General features: G+C 35.1%; 1 protein-coding gene across 1 annotated transcript in view; it reads left to right on the top strand.

Moving 5' to 3' along the window:
- scrib (scribble) overlaps positions 1-21108 on the top strand; it is a 105511-nt gene that overhangs the window by 80921 nt on the left and 3482 nt on the right. Inside the window, exons 14-31 of the mRNA XM_065357307.1 lie at positions 3027-3116; positions 3200-3361; positions 3627-3726; positions 4128-4300; positions 5433-5576; positions 5809-5976; positions 6364-6501; positions 6603-6683; positions 7981-8340; positions 8992-9273; positions 13531-13641; positions 13731-13910; positions 13995-14153; positions 14232-14346; positions 14432-14556; positions 14681-14806; positions 16544-16699; positions 17609-20890. Coding sequence (XP_065213379.1) covers positions 3027-3116; positions 3200-3361; positions 3627-3726; positions 4128-4300; positions 5433-5576; positions 5809-5976; positions 6364-6501; positions 6603-6683; positions 7981-8340; positions 8992-9273; positions 13531-13641; positions 13731-13910; positions 13995-14153; positions 14232-14346; positions 14432-14556; positions 14681-14806; positions 16544-16699; positions 17609-20890 — 5952 coding nt within the window. The remainder of the gene's footprint in view (positions 1-3026; positions 3117-3199; positions 3362-3626; positions 3727-4127; positions 4301-5432; positions 5577-5808; positions 5977-6363; positions 6502-6602; positions 6684-7980; positions 8341-8991; positions 9274-13530; positions 13642-13730; positions 13911-13994; positions 14154-14231; positions 14347-14431; positions 14557-14680; positions 14807-16543; positions 16700-17608; positions 20891-21108) is intronic.

The following is a 21108-nucleotide window of genomic DNA, read 5'->3' as shown; positions in this document are numbered from 1 at the left end:
TACAAAATGTGCCTAATGATCTTTATAAAAGTACCTATGGTTTTTTTCCTAAAACAATTCGTAGTGTCTATTGTGTAAAAAAATAAGTAAGAAAATGTCAGAAAAATGCACATAGAGTTTATTGTAAAAAAAATTGAAAAAAAGAGCCGTATTCATAAACGTTACTTAGAAATCACCGTGATTGAATTTTTGAAAATTAATTTATTAATAAATATAGAGATTGAACCTCTTGAAGTATCGATTTATCATGTTGAAAATATGAAATTTTCATTCTTCGTTTACTAGAAAAATTCGATAGAAATTCACCACTTAGGCAAGGGATCCCTAACGTAGTTTGAAAATTTTTTCGAATTTACTCGTATCTTTAAAAAAGAGCTAATTGATTAATTTTCAACTCCTCTGGAATATGACATGATGAAGAATTTATTGAAGACGAATACTTACGATGAAATTCAGTTGCCAGTTTGGTTGAATTAGATTTTAAAAACAAACTCGTTCTGCACCCGAAAAAAAATGTTTATCGCAAATTCTCGCCGAGTAAACTAATTTTACGTTATTTAATTTTTTCCAAGTTTTCTTCCGTAAGTAAGTATTATACCTCGCTTGTATAATCGCTTTCTCGAGAGTCGAAGAAAATACTTGAAAATTATGAAAAGCGTTTAACGTAAACTTTTCTGTACTCGAGATGAAAATAATTATCATTTTTATTACGTCTTAAAATTTGCAATTTTGCTGATGATACACATTTCAACAGGTGGGTGCTTATTCGTTCAAAACAACGCAGGGCAGCTTATTACGTATCTTTTTTCCCTACGCTTTCGCCGTTTCTTCCTCTAAATCTCTATACAAATAAACCCTTCCTGGCGTGTATTTATAGTTAGCAGTTCCAAAACAAGACAAAAATTGGACTTATTCTGATATGCGTGAGCGTGTGTGTAAGTAAACTATCGAGGAAAAAGAAAATAAAATCGAAAAAATAAAGAGAAAAATACGTTGAAGAAATAGGTATTAGGTGGTAGGTACACCTTTTTCAATTCGCCATTAGAAAAATGAGACGTGTATGTGTATTTAGTATCCTTATAGGCGTTTTAGTTACACTTGTCCTTATATAAACAATATCATCGAAGATACAAAACCCAGCAATGCTTGGAATAACGTACGTAACTCTTGTATGTGGTAAATCCTTATAAATCTTCGCTGCCGGTAATTTAATGTTTTTATTCCAACGTACCCCGATAAGAAGATCAAACAAACGTTGACACGTTTCACGTTCGAAAATTCCATTCAATATACGTTTACGTATAAGTGTGATTAGCAAACAAGTACTGACGCATTAAACGAATTTTAATTTGGGAGTTGCAAACCGAGCGTAATTTTTTTCACCTGTGTACAGTGTGTTTCGGAAATTCTGACCGGTGTTTGAAATTTTCAAATTTTTATTCGAAGGGGATGACGAAACGATTTCGATGGTTTTGGGTTCATTGTAATGAGTGTTTTTTGATGTACATTCATGCTTGATAGCAGAAGTGTCGATAATGTGTACAGAGTGTTCAAAAAATTCATCGTGCTATTTTTCGTCAATTATCTTAAGTGTTGTTCGGAATTGGAGGGGCACTAGAGGTGGTCATTATTTGCGTTCAGAACCTTCGAAAATACGTCATTCGATGTATCATCTCTCAACTTGGTTAATCTTTTTAGGTTTTTATTTCATAAAAAGGGGGATGGGGACGTGGAAGGGGTCAGATCGAAAAAATTAGGTCGAGTTTATATGCAGCATCTTCTAAAATATACTATTCGATGTATCGCACGGCTTGGTCATTTTTTATGATTTTGCCCCCCCCCCATTATAGTGGAAGGAGGTGCTTTCTTCTCTTAAAAGTATCCGTTTTGAAAATAAGATATTTCAGACTAAGAAAAATTACTTCCAAAAGGTTTTTTTCAGAATTTTAAAACCGCACAGATCGAAATTCGGAGTTTGAGTTCAGTTGAACTTTTTAAAGTCCTTCTTCCCCATTCTTTCAGATGACTAGACACCAACTGATTGTATTTTGCTCAATTGCTGGCTGATGAAACAAGATAAAAATAAAAATTTAAGCGATATCAAAAACCATGAGATCATAACCTTAATCGAACTGTCAATTTGACAAGCAATAACCCTGAAAAAAAAACACGTTTTGTGATATTTTTTTTGGCATATTGTAGGTGGTATCGATATTTTTACATCCACGTTGAAATTACGTACGTACGTATTATGAGATGTCTTGAATCTTCGTATTTGCTTCGTCATCATTTTATGCGAACATTTTAAAAGCACCGGTTTGAACTTTTGAAACATACTATAATACGTACTTGCTGCTTGAAGCACTTACACTTACTCATCATATTGGTAGCTATTTAAAAACATTTTAAATTACTCGTTAAGTTCGTTTCAGTAATGTAAGCGAGACTCGATGTCGATGGTTTGAAAAATTGATAGGTACGTATACCTGTCGCTGCGGACGAATTGAAAATAGTGTCCGTCTAAATTCTTTCGAAGGCTAAATTTTCTCGTATTTCTCGCGTGTCCGTGTATTACGATTAGGTACCTATTATTGCGACATTGCGTTGTGTACGTCTGTCAATAGCTCATACTTTGAATGAGATTATCGATCGGCGGTTCTATTAAATCTATCCAACTGTCGATTAGCTTTTCTCATGGAAGAGTCGAGATTAAAATCGAAATTATGATAAATAATCGAGTTAATACAGGATTTGAAAATTTTTATCCTATTAGGTCATCGTGTGTAACGAAAATCTAATCGCAGAATGAAAATTACTACCATACGAAAACGAATTTCGATCCGGTCATACCCGAAGGAGAAAATTTACTCGAATGATGTTAAAATAGCCATTACGTTTATAAGATTTTAACACCTTATTGCGTTGTTATTAGTATAATTCTCACATTTACGTATTGATTGGTTATTTAAACGTACTATAGTACCAGTGTTGTATGATTTTTCTACATTCACCTATTGTATTTACAGAATAAGAGTAACAGCGAACAGCCAGTTACCAGTAGTGATCCAGGTATTAGTTCAAATTCGACTAGCGATATTGAAGATGTTGATAACGAAGTAAGTACTCGAAACCTTTCTATTTGTCTGCTAAATTGATTTTTTTTGTCAAATTAACACGATATTACGTATGTAATGTACAGGAAAAACACGTCGTATTCGATGTAAATTCATCGGAAAAAGAGCCAACTATGAAAACTAGTAAATTACACAGAAGAGATACGCCTCATCATTTGAAAAATAAAAGAATCGCTCCATCTGCGTTGGAACCAGCTGATCAAGAAAAAGATGCTGTTTTAGCCGCCGTTAGTATCTTCGAATTTCGAGTATTTTGTTTCAATTTGCTTTATATTGAAAGAAATTTACAACTACCTGAGAATGGTTTATCTTGGTAAACAAATTGCATACCATGTTTGGTATCCTATATGTATGGCGTACCTGTGTGTATAATTTTTCAAGTGCCTTGGTACCTAGCCCGAGTTTTTTTTTCTTTCTCTATGGCTTATCTTCTGTAGACCACGGTAATGATAATTAATTAATATCTTGTTTACATACGTTTTTTTATCATAGGCTCTAAGGAAGAAATGCGAGGAGGAGTTGATCAACAGAACGGAAAGTGGGAGAACATTCTTTCCTACTCCGCCGGAGTCGTTAAAAGAAAACCTAACCGGTGAGTTGTTCGCTCGCACTCGACGTGTTTCATTATCAAGCGCGCGTGTCATCCTTAAATTATATATTTTTTTCGCGTTTTCCTCCTTGCTACGCGTACTGACGCGAATTGTTTGTATGTTTCGTAAACTTACTGCGTACATGGTTCACGTTTTCCATCGCAACTCGTATTGTTTTTATTACGTGTTCGGGTTCAAATTTTTTTTAACGCGAAATGACCCTAAGAAGACGAAAAATTGCTCATAAAAAAGTGCATGCGCCTAAATTCTGTACGTGAATACGATTTTTGTGTTCTTTTTTGATTTTCTTTTTCTTTTATAAGTGAAGAAAAATTTCGTAATTTTACGTAATAATTGGTGTTTGTTATTGTTGTGTGTTTACGAAGACTGTGTTGTGTTCTAGATGGCGAATTTGATGGATTTGAGCATTTCGAGATCAGAATCGAACGAACCTCGGCTGGTCTGGGGTTATCGATAGCTGGCGGTTTGGGATCGACTCCGTTTAAAGGCGATGATCAGGGTATCTTCATTTCCAGGATTACTGAAGGAGGTCCGGCTGATTTGGCTGATCTGAGGGTGAGTTGATTTTCGTGTTTTTCTCCGAAGTGTTTTCATTGTTTTGAAAATTTTTTTTCTTCGTCCAGTGTGTCTGTGTTTGAAATAAAGAAAGTTGTAGACAGTTTAAGTTTACTTTTGAAAAAAATTCCGTTTCTAAAAAAAAAAATGTTTAAATTTAATTTACTCTAATTTTGGTGGAACTTCAGAAGACAAATAAAGATAGAACAAAATGGCTCATCTTCAAAGTTGAAGATAATTTTTTCTACAGAACTATGGGTTGTTTCTTATGAAGAAGTTCAAGATCCAGAGATACGCCATCATTTCACCCCCATCCCATTCCTCTTTGAGTTTGAAAGGGGGCGAGGGGGGTGTCTCGGTGTTTTTGAACAGCTCTAATTTTCTCAACTTTGGTAAATTTTTTCTAATGATTAAGATTAAGGAATTGTGTAGCATATGGCTTGCCATGTTTTGGATAACGCTGATTTCAAATTCAAGTTTATTTTTTTGATACGATCCCCTTTAATAGGTACCTCAATAAACCCTAAAATTCAAAAAATTCTTGTGACCTATCGTTTTCTGGGTTTCTAAATGCGCTGATACTGAATTTCAACTTACTTTTTTGATTCGAGCCTCCTGGACTCCACTATGAGCCCTTCAATTTCATGAAATTAAAGAACTCGTGTGACTTTTGCTTCATTGTTTTTTTTTTAATTCTGTACTGTTTTTTTTCTTTGATAAAAGTGAAGAAAAAAAGAAAAAATGAGTGGAATTGATGAAAACCGGTTTGAAATTACCAAACTGATCTCCAAGAATTATATTTTTTGCGTTGAAACGATTTTGAAATGCATCTTATTTCAATTTCTTGGAAATGTGCACTTGAGCGTTTTTCATTGAAAGAATCAAATTTTCGTGGAATTGGGAAAAAATGTGTGCGTAGATGTAGCTAGTTGCAGGTATTTCTAGCGAACTCATAAATTTTGGCACAACAAATCAAAACAACGATCTTGTTATAGTGTATCGTCATTGTAATCTTTTTGAGAATTGGCGTGTAGAGGTGGACGGAATTGTATAATCATAATTACGATTAATATTGTTACATGGAGATACTCGGATAGTAATTTATTCAATCATCACGTATGTTTTTTTCAAGGTTGGCGATAAAGTACTATCGGTAAATGGACACTCGCTGGTAAATGTGGAGCATTATACGGCTGTGGAAGTTTTACGCTCTGCTGGGTCCACGTTGGTGATGCATATCGCTCGAGAAATTCCTAGAAATAGCAGTTTCAACAGGGTAAGTTGCACGCGTCTCGTTGTTAATGTCACTGGATAAGTGAGATGGCTTGTTGATTGCTGAAGGTAAAGATGGTTGGGAATTTGTAACGAGAATGCGATATCGTTAAGGGTTCTGCTAATCTGTCACGATTTGTCGTCTGCTCGAGTGATGTGTGATTTCAATCGATGTATGAGGTTTTTATTCAAAGTTTTCAGTTCGGTAAAAATATTTTTATGTAATTTTGGTGCAGGATTCTTCAATATCAGCAACTTCGACGCCGACTTTTCGCGCTGCTGCCGATTCAGCGTGCTCTAGTTTAAGTTCTAATACGAGTCGAGCAGCTAGCGCTCTATCGCAAAATTCCGCCGTTACGTCCGGTTTCGAAAGTACAAGCGGCGTTTTAAATAACAGTGTTAAGGTAAATTGAACGTTTTTTTGATTGAGAACGTTTCAAAGAACGCGCTTAAGTTCGCATGCCGTTTGCTTGCAGTTTTTTTCCTTCCTGTTTTGAGACGGATGTGCTTCGTATGCGGCCATCTTTGTCGCGTCGGAGTACGCAATGTAAATTTGATTTGCACAGGATTAAGTTGTAATATTGCATGAAATAGTCTATTAAGTTAGAAGTTAGAGTATCATATATATTTTTTTTTTTTCAAGAAGTGAAATTGGTTGGGCTAGTTTTTTTTTTGTGTTTACCTCCTTTTCAACCTTTTGTTTTTTTTGCTGTGTTTGAAGGTTGTGTAAATCGATAATGAAGTTTCAGTTATTTTGTATGTCACGAATAAGTTAATTATTTATTTTTCAGTCGAGGAAAATACCTGAACCTTTGACCGATTTAGAACTAAGGAAACAAACGATTAACAGTACGCTAATAAGAGACCAAAATGGACTCGGATTTAGTATAGCAGGTGGCAAAGGATCTCCATTCAAAGACAATTCAGAAGTATGTTATACATATTATATGTAAAATGACCTAATTGTATTGTTGAAAATTTTATTGTGTATCGATTTGCTTAACACAAACGTATTTTTTTCTGTTATTAGGGCATTTACGTATCTCGAATCACCGAAGGTGGAGTAGCGGAGAAAGACGGAAAGCTGCAAGTTGGCGATCGTATTCTTTCAGTAAGTTTATCGAAGTTTTCCCTTCTCGCCTCCTTCTGTCCGCCGGTTTTGTGTCAAGTTCGAACTTGAAAGATTTCGTGATCTAGTATTAGTGTTATTGCACGATGGAATTCTTAGAAAATTTGCTAAACTCGTGGAATTTTTTGATGGCCGTTTTAAGATAATCCATTTCTTTTCTCTCGAGTTTCTTGTACCCATTTTATTTTCTCGAATATGTCGACCTTGGAGTAGATTTTTTTAAAAGCTAGATTTACCGCTTTTTTGAAACGACACGAGTGTAAAATTGAATTATTGAAAATTTTTTTAAGATGTAAGGTGTGATGATCGTGAGTCACCAGCTGTATCAGGTTTAAGAGTTTATTGGTTACTGTTACAACGTTACGTGCTAAACTTGAAATATTATTCAAATTTGCGTAAATTATTGGTAAATGAATACTTAATATTACTAGGTAAATCGATAGAGATTATTTTTTGTGTTTTTACGAAGTTGAAATGAAATGTTAAAAACGTTAAACTTGGTAGACTTGAATAACGAACATTTACTGAAAGTAACACTTCTCAGGTTCTTACTACGGTGTTCCTTCATGATTCTTTTTATTGAAAAAATTGTTCTCAAAACTGCAAAATTATAAACGACTTCTTTGATTTAAAAATGTTTCCATTTCTGTAAGTTGTACGATTCCAAAAATCCTAGACTCGCTTTTTTTTGGTTTCAAGGAGGGGGTGGGTATTTTTTGTGAAAATAAAGCAAAATCTGCAAATTTTCTTCAATTTTGAACGAATTTATTTACGATTTTGGTGAGCTATTTATTGAATTTTTGAACTTATATGGGACGTTTTTTGATTTTTGATGAATTTTTGTAAGATTTTCTGGGAACTTTTCCTTTTTAAAAGGGCTTTTTCCATAATCTTGAAATCATGTTTTGTACTTGAGTGCATTTTTGATCAAGAAAAAAATCGTTTATTGCGAATGGAAAAACAAAAACTAAAAGTGAGAAAAAAAGTATGAATATTTAAAAAAAGAAAAAAATCAAAATGACAAAACATTGGTAAAAAGCGTATTTTTTTAAATATTGGCCAGTAATCATCTAATATAATATTCGAGTTACTCACTTAATTTTTTTAAAAATCATTAAATACTTTTTTTGGGAGGGGCCGAGGGGGGGGGGGTCACGATCCGTGTATAAGCTTTCTTTGTGTAGTATTTAGATCACGGATCTTTCACGATTGAATTCCAAAAACCCTACGCATACGCATTTTCCATCCATTAATCGTATTTTTCATTCAATCTCCGCAGATAAACGGCGTAGATATGACCGGTGCGACGCACGATGTGGCTGTATCGATTCTAACTGGTTTAGAAAGATTCGTACGAATCGCAGCCGAAAGAGAAGTAGCGTATCCTCGCAACAGCGCCACTCCGAGCCCAGGACCGGAAAAATCTCCCAAAGTTTTCGGCGTTCCTAAACCGTACACCGGTCTGTACAGTGCCAACAGCTACATGGCTAATAGGCCGAATTACACTGGCGCTAGGACGTCTCCATCCTCTGTAAATTCCGGTTCGATGTCTCCGCCGAAACCAGCTCCAAGAAGATTCACACCATCGACGTCGTCGAATCCATCGGCTTCGAATTCGATCAGCGAGTCTGAAACTCAGGTACGTTAATTCGATAGTTGTAATCTGTATAGATATCTGCGGCTTATCCATCAACCCTTGTGTCTGGTTCGTACCATTACGCGAACGTGGGCTTAATTAGCTACATTATTGTGCATAGATACTCGAAAACGATTACTCTAACCAATTCCATTATTGTAAAATTTTTTGGACGCATTTTACAGCCTTACTTAACTCATGATACTTCGCAACTTGATCTAAAGGTGTGTACATAAAAAAGGGAACTCGCAAGTGGCTAGCTTTCTAACGTCATTTTTTTGTGATTTCTTTTTTATCATTCGCACATTTATAGTTGCGATTTACGAGGAGTGTTTTTTATTTTCAAATCCTCCGAACGCTTTATAGTTGCGCTTCCTTTTAAGAAGCTGTGTTTTTTTTCGCGGTGCGTTTCCGGGTATCGTCTAAATTCTTTTTTTCCCATTTTTTTTTCTTTTTTTTTTTATTAGCTTAGTTGTATATATTTTTCTTACCAATGAAGTTTTAATACGTTGACACGCAAACATTGACATTTAAACTAATGCACAAGTTATATACGAGTAATATTATTGAAATAGAAAAAACTCGAGCAAATAAGCATAAATTTACTATCGGCATGCGCTTATTTCCTTTTGAAACGATTCACTCGACTCATAGGGGTTCTCCAAACCGATCACCAACGAAGATTTTCAGGCAATGATACCGCCTCATTTTCTTCAAAATGGCACCGAATCGGATACCAGCGATAAAAGCGATTCCACCAAAATCGTTTCGTTAACCATTAAAAAACCAGAGAAAAAAGTATTGAATGGCATTGTATTGCCAGAAGCACCGACTGGCTTAGGAAGAGTCACCGAAACGATTACAAAGAGTACTTTCACTGAGACCGTTGTGACCAGAATTACCGACAACAAATTATCGCAACCTGTGATCATTGAGGTAAGCTATTTTAAACCTTTGCTTTATATATAGCTTCGTGTGTTGTGTTTGAAATGATTTTTTTTTTTGTTTCTAATACGAGTATGTGAGGAAAATGAAGGGAAAAGGTGTACGTGTGTGTGTGGTGTGTGTGATGTGTGATTTTAACGAGGTTTTCTAATCGCATTTTGTGTGCAGAGTGTAGACTACTAACCCAATGTACGTACACGTTTGTTTACTAATGAAATTTATTCTGGTTTTTATTTGGATTTTTTTTTGTTTCGCGACGACGCGACGTACTTCGTTGGAACTTGAAATGAAACCAGAATAAATTCGATACTAACGAAATTGTTTTTGTAAATTATCGAGTTACTATAGATGACGACGATTAGCATAATGTCGAGGCAAAATTTATCTTCAATGACTGTTACTGTTGTTGAATTTTTCACATAGATGGTAATGTTTATGCGCACATTCCTATTTTAACTATAACTATACACCAATCACTAATTTTTTATTGGCGTAAAGGCGCATATTTCTTGAGCATGACTGTGATATATTTTGCTTACTTTTTTAACATGTCGTAATTTTTAATTACGATGCTGTCTAATGTCTATGGCGTCTATCTTGGCAAGTTCGATTTGAGGGAAATTTGTACAGAATTTTTTCAAAATATGTGCGTCTTTAATTTGTCGACTTGAATGGCGAGAAAATACTTTGAGAATCGCTGAAATTTCCGTTTTTCTGTTTCTTTGCATGCTCACTTGAAATTCCCAGCATAGGTGCCTACTAAAATTCGGACTACATTTTTGTAGTTGCATGAATTTCTTCATATTTTTGCCTTTTTTCTTCATACCTACTGATCTTTTTCCAACTATAGAAAAAGTAGATTTTCTTCCTGAAATTTCAAAAAAAAATCTCGAACTTGTTCAAATCGCGTTTAAAAATTCTGTTTGTCCATGGAGTGGCGTTTTTTAATTTAGTATTTTTCATTTATTGCCACGATAGTATTTCGCATAAACCGTTTGAAATGTGGGAAGATCACTGTCAACAATATACTTAACATACTTACTACGAAGTTCAAATCCTTGAAATATTCTTCTCTCTGAAAGTTGATAGGTCAAGGACTTGATGAAACCTTTCACTTTGTAGTATAGTATATATTTTTTTAGCTCGCTTCTGTTCATAAATTTTTTTTTCTTTTTTTTAAAATGATGTAAGATAATTGTCGATCTACTTATTAGGTTCAAAATTGATACGATACCATAAGTTAAATTCAATTTTGATTCATTTTTAAATAATTTTTATCGAATTCAAAATTGATCGAATACGTATTTAGCTTCTTTTTTTTTTGAGAAAAAGTAAGATTTTAATCAAAATTTTTGTTGTTGAAGTTCTGAAATTGATTTGTCGAGGCTGACTTTTTTTGGAAAATAAAAAAAAATTGGTAGAATTTGTTGAGTTTTGATAAGTAATGACGTAATGAGATAGTGTACAATGTAACTGACAAAAAGTGCCCTAAAAATCAAATTTGGCTGGAATTTTTGTGGTTTTAAAAATTCATTTGTTTTTTTTATACGAGTAGATATTATTGGTCTAAAATGTCAGAAAGTATGCGGTTGCACAATGAGGAAGGAGAGGAAGTGGCATTTGCGAACTATCAAAATAATGTTGAAGTCTTACGAGAAATCTGAATACTTCAACGAAAAGGTTTTTTTGAACATTTTTGAAGAATTTTGAGCTCAAAATTGATTCACGAATTCATGATTTTTGGGATCCCTGAATAAGTGTCATGCGACCTATCAAAATGGGTGTTTTGAGCATTTTTGAAAAATTTATAGCCAAAAATTGGGTCATGATCTTGGGGATCCCTGAAAACGTATCCTGTGACCTATCGAAATAGGTTAAAATTTTGAAAAAAATTTCAATATGCTGACGAAAATGTTTTTTGAGCATTTAAAAAAAATGTTGAGCCCAATATTGGATCAATCATGATTTTCGAGATTTTATGAAAAGGTTTCATAGGACCTATTATAAAATGGGTTGAAATTTCGACAGAAAATCAAAATTTTCTATTAGAACTTTTTTTGAGCTTTTTGGAGAATTTTTATTAATCCTTGGGTTTTTTGGAAAAAATGTCCTGCGACATGCGACGTATCAAAATTGGTCAAATCCAACAAAAAATCAAAATTTTATGTCGAAACTTTTTTTTTGAAGAATTTTCTGGTTTTGTGATGTTTTTCGAAGTTAATGGCTTCCATAAAATCGAAATTATTCTTCAAGATTCTTTTTTTATGTACCCATTTTTTTGGTTTTTGGGTCGAAGTCAGTACGTCTCCATAATGTTTCACTGAAATACGTATTTTTAGAATTTTCACTTCCAGGGCATTTACTCGAGTCTCATATAGTCATCCAAAAAAAAAAAAACCTGTTCGTCTTAGCATCCTGATCCCTCCAATTATTTGTAGCTGAAGTTGTTAGGTACCTATTTTGATTTTTTTGTCAAAAAACTTGTTGAAATGAAACAATTCAAAATTGGAACTCACAAAATAAGAACCACGACCAAAGTTTTGACATGGATATGGATTATGTGATGAAATACTCCGCTAATTGCATTTGAAAATATTTGACAACCCCTCTCCCGCTATTTTGTTTATGAGTTGATAGGTATTTGGAAAATCTAATGATTTCCTATTTTTTTTGTGACAGGAAAAAAGAATGGACCAATATGAATTTATTAAAACAGTAGAATGATGCTCTTATCTATTCAAAAAAAAAGCGAGAGAACAAAATTTTGGTAGCTCAAATTATTCTCTCCACTTTCGAAGGAATCTAACCCGAAATAGACGAGAAACTTCATCAAAATTTATCGTGAAATATGTAGTAAAATTATACTTTGAAAATTTGATATGTATGAAATATTTAAATTTCGTGCCTACTCGTACATCTCTTTTTTGAAGAATTTCATTTTTTGATTTTTCGTTGAAATATTTGTACTTCAGTTCCTAGTACTTTTTCATCATTCCCCGTCACGTATTTTTGTATTTTAGGCATGAGATGAAATATCATTTTATCGCTTATGAATAATAATGTTTGTAAATAATGGTTTATCGTGACAAGTAAGCGTTGGTATCTCGTAGCACATAATCCTCAAAGAATATCGAGTATCCCTTGCGTGAAATATTTGCATTCGGTGTGAGCATGTGACCCAGACTCCTAAAATGTTTCGATGCAAAAATTCTTTGCAAGGATTACTCGATATTATTGGGCACCCAATTTGGTACTTGATACTTATTTATTTACCTATCTTCTTAATTTTACGTTTCTGTCTACTTATTTTGACGCTTCATAAATACCCAGCTGTAGTATTAGTTGCACACACTGTTATCGTAAGCTTTCTTTTCATTTAGGTAGGTAGTTTTATTTTTTATACAACATCGTTTGTCCTTTACCACGATTCTGTGGTATCTTTATGATGAGACAATATCTGCCTAATGAAAATACAAATAGATAACAGAAGCATCTTTATTACCTATGCTGACTGAGTAGATGTTGTAATATTTCGCCAACGTATGGAATAACTTACCCGAAATCAGTCGCTTCGAAATCTATTTAAAATTTTGCACGGATGTTTTTGGGAATTTTATGAAACGAAGTGAGATTTTAAGGGTAAATTATTCCAACGTATATGCTATAATTGGTCAGAAGAAAAGTGACATAGATTAGATACCTTTGCTATTTGCTTATAACTGTGCGAACGTTGAATGGTCATAACAAATAGCAGGTATGTATTGAAAATAGATAATCCGTTTTTTTCTGTATTAGTGATTGGTGCATTAGTTTATATTTTGGGCTTTTAAATGTACAATTTATTTGTGATAGGTTTATAAATGTCGTTGTTGATTTTTTTTTTGCTAATGATATGTCTGCGTGTCAATGTTACCTTACTTTTTTTTTTTATTTACCTAATACGAGGTATGCTTATAATTGATTTTTTTTCTCTCAATTTCCTACACGTTGTTTCGTATCGTCGAGAGTAAACGTAGGCGAAGTATTATCGTGTAATACACTAATACGAGTCCCTTAGAAAAAGAAGAGTAAAATAAAAGAACCAAACAAACCAAAAAGTGTATATATAGCATGAAGTAGATATGCACTATGAACACACAAATACTGTACGCGGCGTTGGTCTATCTAAAAAAAAAATGTACCTAATTGATGTCTACTTGTATATATTACTGACCGGTGATTCTAAATTTTACGATATTTTGTCGTTAGGATGTTGTTTTAGTAAAAGCTGGAGGATCTCTTGGATTTAGTATCATTGGAGGTACAGATCACTCGTGCATTCCATTCGGTATCGATAATCCGGGCATATTCATTTCTCACGTAAGATTTATCCGGGTTATTTTTCACCTACGGTTACAATATTTTACCTGTGTAAATTATTATTTGTGTAATTTTCTGCGATTGAATAGATCGTACCTACTGGCATTGCTGCTCAATCCGGCAAACTACGCATAGGTGATAGAATTTTAAGCGTTAACGGAGAAGATATTACTAATTATTCTCACGAAGAAGCTGTTATGGCTTTATTGAAACGATCCGATGAAATTTGCCTAAAAATACAACACGATCCTTTACCCGAAGGATTCCAAGTACGTATTTTTTTTTAACTTATCCTGCGAATGTGTTTGTATCTATCGACTGAGATTCAACGAGAACCTATTTTTTTGTGGTAGGAATTGACGATCGTTAGAGAACCGGGCGAAAAACTCGGTATGCATATTAAAGGCGGCCTTCGAGGACACAGAGGTAATCCTCTTAATAAATACGACGAGGGAGTTTTCATTTCGAAAATCAATTCCGGCGGTGCCGCTAAACGAGATGCACGATTAAAAGTAAGGAGATGAGTCGAAGATTATTTTCATCTTTTTTTTTCTGCGTGAAATTTTAATCGAAATTTTTCCCTCGTCAAGGTTGGTATGCGAATTATTGAAGTAAATGGTACCTCTTTACTCGGAGCTACTCATCAAGAAGCTGTGAACGCTTTGCGTAATACCGGACAACAGATTAAATTATGCGTTTGTAAGGGTAAGTGGAGTAAGATTGTGTCAGATAATATATTGTAATGATTCAATTCGAAAAATGTTAACTAATTTGTTTGCTCGTATTTTAGGATACGATCGTAGCGAAGTTGAAAGACTCATCACCGAAGGAAAATTAACTAGAGAAAATAAATCTGTTTCTCAGAGTGTTTCTAGTTTAGATAAAGAAGATGACGACACGGAGACGATAAGAAAAGTAAATTTTGCTGATTTTAACGTTGTTTTTCTACTGATTTTTTTCGTCGGATTTACTGCGTTAGGTTGTATTTGTACATTCTTATTTGATAATAACTGTGTGTTTCGATGTTATTTTGATTCAGGAACAAGAAATACAACAAGAACTCGTCGAATGGGAAAACGAAGAGAAAGAATCTAAAGAAAATGTGGAACCTTACGAAGAGAATTTAGAAATTGACGAAATTCGAGAAAAATCCACCAAGGAAAAAGTACGATAACACAATTTTTTTCTGAATGTAATCAAAGTAGCCAAGCTAACCAATCGTAATGTTGGTAGTTGTATTGTTCAATTGAAAATTTTCGTGGTATTATTTTTTGGACAAAGAGTTGAAAAATCAACAGTACTATGTTGGTTTTACTGAGCATTATTTACCCCTTCCCACTTTTTTACCAGAAACACGATTAAAGCTTACAGTTTTAAATAAGTGTTACCTCCTTACCGCTTCTCCCTTTAATATGTTGAGAATTGATTGGTTTCTTTTTAAATTGAGAGTAAGCCTACGTAATTACAAAATGTCCTAATAAAATTAGCTTGATTATACAAATTTAAAAAAATCCCAGCTTGGAAACATGATTTTTGTTATAGAACTATACGAAATTGATGAATCAGCTTCATTGAAAATCATCATTTTCAAAAAAGTAAAATTCAATTTTTTATTTGAATTAAAAGAATATTTTTTTTTCATCACGTCCATTTCATTTGGACACGTCGTGTATCTAAATTCTAAAGGTATGGCCGAATTAAAAAGGTTCAGCAGTCCTAACACACTCCGAATGATGTTCAATCAGACTTGCAAAAAATGTCAGGCTGTCACACCTCATTTTCATAATTTTTCAAACCTTTCATCTATTTTTTTTAGGAGGGGGGGGGGGTTAGAGGAGCATTGAGAGTCGTATCTGAAAAATTAGTGGGTATTCGATTTCTTGTAAAGGGTGGTGAGAGGAAGGGTGTTCGTTTTCTGTTGCGACAATACGTATTTACGGCAAATTAGGTAGGCAATTTATTCTACACCATTTCTTTTTTGGTGAACTTACCTGACTACAAGTGTGAATTTTTTTGTGCGTAAAATGAATATGAAAAATATAAAATTCAAATTTCCAGAGCTCTATTGAGCGATTTTTTTTCAATTTATCCGAAATTGAATTTTTTGACAGTTTTGACAAATTTTTTAACCTATGAAATTTTTGTAAATTTTAATTTTAATGAATTTTTCAAATTCATTTTTTTAAATAGATTAATTTAAATTATAAGAACTTTTTTTTAAAATTCATGATATGAATTTTTTTAATATTACATATTTTAAATTTTGGAAAAAAAATTGTAAAATGGTTCCAAATTCCCGATATTATTTTCAATTGTATATTTTTTTCCTCAGAATTGCATAACGTGCATTCACTTTTTTTAATGTTTTAAAATTTTTTCAAAAATTGAGTTTTTTTGAGAATTTGAAAAAAATATATTCTAGTTTCACAGGTTGATTGAAAAAAGAAACAGCATATCTTGAAACTTTATGCTTGAAAACTACACACACTTTTTGTAGCTAAGTAGCTCGCCTTAGCCTCCAAGTTGGTTTTTTTTTTTCAATAAAGGATTTGATTTGGACGGATGGATTGAAATTATTTTTTTCAATCTTTCAGTCAAATTCAATTGAAAATCTGATTTTACGAGTAGTATTTCAGTAAATGTTTGTGAAGTTAATTTTTAAACCAACAAATTTTTCTCACAACATGAAACATTACAATTTCTAAAAATGGAAAAAAGCTTGAAAAAACTAATAGTCGTTTTGAGGGGATCTTCTAAAATATGTTGAACGAAATCAAAGAGCATGGCTTCATTTTTAGTTCGATTTTTCACAAAAATCTAGACCCCTCATTTTCCTATTTTTTTAAAATACATAATAACATCATAACCAAATTTATTCTATGTACTTGTTACCTTGTCACAGGTTTTGGACGTGGTTCGTGCAGCTGAATTATTAGCGACAGGCGATATTGACAACGTAACCAAGCCCAAATCACCAGGTGGTCCTAAATCTGGAGATAATTTAAAAACCACCACGATTGTGATGAGCAAGCATACACTGGAACCTCAAAGTGAAAACGTGAGTCATTATATACAACGTATTGTTAATATGCTGCCAATCGTGCATGTAATTTTCTTGAGTTATCTGTTTTTTTTGTACCATAAAATTTTTCATTTTTTGGTTTGCTTTGAAAAATATGCCAATTTTTTTCCTGTAAAATTATTTTTCTTTCGGATAATGTATTATAGCCTTTCGAGTACGGAGTTTGGTTCCCTTCCCAAAACTTTCCTCTTTTTTTTGGCTTTGTAGTATGTAAGTATAGGTTGAAAAAATCGCTTCCGCTGTGAGAAATCAATTTTGGAATTTTATATTTTTATACCTCCGTATTATTTGATTTGCAAATTCACTTCGAGGTTGATTTTCAATTACATATTTTGGTAATGTAAAGTAATTTTGTCATCATCGATGCAATAGCTTGTCTTTTTAGTATGTTCATGGTTTTTGTTACTTGGTATTTTTTCTTTCTTTATTTCATTCCTTCTTTCTTTCTGTCTTTAATCGAGTAGGTGATAGTTTAAATATGGTTGACGAGCTATCGAACGAGTAGTAGAGTTGTGAAAACATGGTGGAGGTTGTGGTGATGGTAGATGTGATTTAACAGGTGATGAAAACTGTTTCCCCGTTGTAAAAACACGTGCACGATTTGTAGTATTCGTATTCATGCGTCTCTACAAAACGTTGGCAATTCAGTGATACGCATTTGCCTGCCTTTCTACGTTTTTTTTTTTTAATTTCTTTTGTTTTTCAAGTATCAAAAATTATGATCATACTAAAAGGACGTAGCTATAATTATTCTAACCCTAACTAACCCGCTAAATTTTTCAATAAACGAGGTAAGTTAGAGTTAATACATAGTTTACGTACATAACTGCATGTTTTATAATTTCATTTGTTTGTTTTGCATGCTTGAATATGCGAATTTTTTAGAACGATTCTGTTTTAAGAACGACAAATGCGTCTCACGAATCGCACGGATCTGATTACAAATCCACGCGTGTTTCCCACCAACCTCCTTTCGTTCCTAAAACCGATTCCGTCCACATATCCAAATACTCTTGTAGTAGCGAGGAGAACGCAGGTGGTTCACCTAAATCGCCCACCTTTCCATGTTCTATAATCAAACACGATAGAAAAGCAAACGGGTTCGTTGTAAGTGACGCCGGAAAACCGAACTATAACACTTTGCCTGCTAAAAGCAGGAATACCAGTGTAGAAAGCGCAGGAAGTACCAGCAGTGGTACTTTACCAAAGAGTAAAAGTGTTCGGTTCCAGATTGAGCCAGATGTGAAAAGTGAAGAGGAAGTTGTTCGCAGGAAGAAAATCGTAGATTCTCCTAAACCGAAGAAACGAGATAAGAAACTGATTAAAGAATTAACCGCGCAGAATATATCGAAGGTTTTCGATAACGAAGGTCAAACCAAAGCTAAACTCAGTGACAGGAGCACGTCGTCGAATATTCCGGTTGATTATACGTTCCTTTTGCAAGGTGATACGATGTCCGAAAAGAGTACGAAATCTTATTGCAGTTCGGGATCTCAGACTGATATTAGTCGAGGAACATCAACGACGTTGAAGACGTACGATATCAAGGATAAGTATTACACCGAACACGAGTACGAGAATCGTGACGTAACTCGTACCAGTGAATTGAATACCGATACGAGTAGATACTCTCCGATGACGAAACCTGTTACAGTGAAAATGTATCAGAGTCAGAAAGATTCAGGATTTTCTGAAACTGATATCGATTGCGATCGTAATAATAATCTTAATAAACCTAGATCTCGAGAGACAGTGATGCTCGATTCGGACGACGATTCAGTTTTCGTTGAACACAGAGTGAACGCTGACGTACACGAAATACCGGTATCGTTATCGCAAACCAATCAAGTTACCAAAGAAAAGTTCGATGGGGAGCCATCGAAATCGACTACTTTCCAGTTACCAAAAACGCCTGATATCAAGCCAATTACTACCCAGTTACCAAGAAGTCCGGCCAGAACGCCGGATACTAAACCAACGACGTCCCAGTTACCAAGAAGTCCTACCAGAGTGCCAGATACTAAACCAAAGACCTTCCAGTTACCAAAAAGTCCTACCAAAGAAACACCTGTTACCAAAAACACCAAAACGAACGCGAATACCGAAGCTCAAGATAACTGCGAGCATTGCGAAGAAGTCAGTCGCGAAGAAATCACCGAAGATGGTGGCAGATGCAAGATGCGTACTCAGTATTCGAGTAAACATTACGAAAAATCCGATCAACGAGATAAACACGACTATTCTCAAGACTTGAATATCAACACGAGCATCAAAACCGTTCGTAAATACGACGAAATATCCGAAATCAAGAATCAAATACTGAAAAATCGTACATTTTCGACGGAGAAGCTGAGCAGCGACGAAGCCCATCGTATTTTCTCATCTTCGACGACACCGAAAACATCTGTAGGCGATTCTTCGTCGATGGAGAAGTCGACGGACGAGAACGTCGAAGGATGTCGAAACAAGAAGGAAATCACCGAAACGGTTCGTAAATCGGGTATTGTTCGTAATGCCGCGCAAAAGTATATTTCTGCTAAGAAAATACTAGACGAATACAACTCGCTGGACGATGCCGAAAAAGCCAAAAGAATCGACCAAGTTTACGATTTATTGACGAAAGGATTCTTCACCGATGATAGTAGTCAAGTTAGCGAAGAGTATACGAGCAAGGTGGAGAATATTCGCCAGGTTTCGAGCAACGAAGTCGATCAAACGGTTAAAGAATCGGACGAGGTTAGCAAAGAGACGAAAAATGGAACAGAAATGGAATCCAAGCTGTCGGAAGTCCGTTACGTTTACGAAGATTCGAACGAACCGATTGTAATATCGAAAAACGAGTACGAAAAAGTGATCGTAGATGCGAAAGGGGTCAAATCGCGCGTCAAAGGCAGCGAAGTTACAAAGGAAAAAATACCTAGTAGAAATTCAACGCCTCATGGATCGCGAGAGAACATCTTGAACGATGAAAACAGCACCGAATCTAGATTCGAAAATTCGACGACCGATGATAAATCCGGTCAACGTACGTATTCTGAAACGTCGTCGTATTCGCATTCGCGAAATCTCGAAACACGTAGCAGTAGTAAAGAAATACTGAAGGAAAAAACGACCGAATCGTCGATGAAATCGCGAAATTCCGCCGAAAGTGCGCCGAAAAAGTCGTACCCGATGAAAAGCTCGCAAGAAAGTATAATTCGAACGAGCTATGGTCACGAAAACACGTCGTCTTACCCGGTCAGCACTTCGACGCCGAATAATTCGCCGGAAACTACGCCTCGTTCGTTGGCGAAGAAATCGATCCTAAAAAAAAACGTGTCGCTGGATGAAGACTCGAGTAAATCTGGCGAGTATTACTCTTCGAGTGAAACGTTACCTTCACCGTTGAATTCTAGTCATCAGTCATCGCTGAGTACCGGACCTAACTCGCCGGAAACTCAACCGAGATCGTGTTCGCCACCGATTAGCGTTAAAACCAGCGTATTCAAGCTGAATCCGGAAGCTGTACCTCAACGTGCCGTATTACAAACAGCTGTCACCCAAGCTCCGACGGTTTCGTATCCGTACGTAACGCACGTATCGTCCAACTCGTCTTCTCCCAGTCCATCTCCCGACTTGGCCAATATTCGAGATAATGCCAGACCATCGACTCATCTACCTCACCACATTCAAGCTGGTATGGTGAAAGCGTCGCCTCCGCAGCAACATTATATCGCTCATTCGCCCAACCCGTACGCATTCTACCCCGTGCCGGCCGGACTTCACTACATGACTCCGGCCATGTGCCCACCGCCTACAACTTGGTCGTATTTACCAGTCGGAGGATTCGCCCCTGCTCCTGCGATCACATCGGCTCCTCCGTCCGGTAAATACGTCGCTGTACCGTATTACGTTAATGATAAAGAAGCCGCCGCCGCTGGTGGTGCCACCGAGTATTACTATAACGGCGTTAAACCCGCAGATATGTGTAGCGATACCTCACCTCCTCCTCCGCCCGTTAATTTCTCCACCTATCCTAATTCACCTCCTGGAACACCCAGTTGGTTAGAAGTTTTCCAAAATACTAGACCTTTGTTAGAAGTTATCAACAATTCTAACGATTGCGTTGATTCGTTTGTTGATCCTGTTAACCATAATGTGCCGAATGCGTGGATGCCTAAAGAAGAGGTTGGTGCATGTAACCATAACTGTATAATAACGCGTGCTTTTTATTTTACCTTTTGTTTTTAATTTTTTCTTTCGTTTTGTTTTTCATTTTTGTTCATTTTCGTTACTTTTGAAGTAGACTGGGGGAGGAGGGGGGATGTGAGGAGTCAGTTCTGAGAGATTTTGGTTTAGGTAGTCAGATTTTTGGCGTTTTTCGACCTTTTTTTCTACGAGCTTCT

The sequence above is a fragment of the Planococcus citri genome, chromosome 3, assembly GCF_950023065.1.
Source record: "Planococcus citri chromosome 3, ihPlaCitr1.1, whole genome shotgun sequence".
Taxonomy (NCBI): domain Eukaryota; kingdom Metazoa; phylum Arthropoda; class Insecta; order Hemiptera; family Pseudococcidae; genus Planococcus; species Planococcus citri.
Note: the sequence above shows the minus strand (reverse complement) of the source record. Positions and strands in the feature narration are given on the sequence as shown.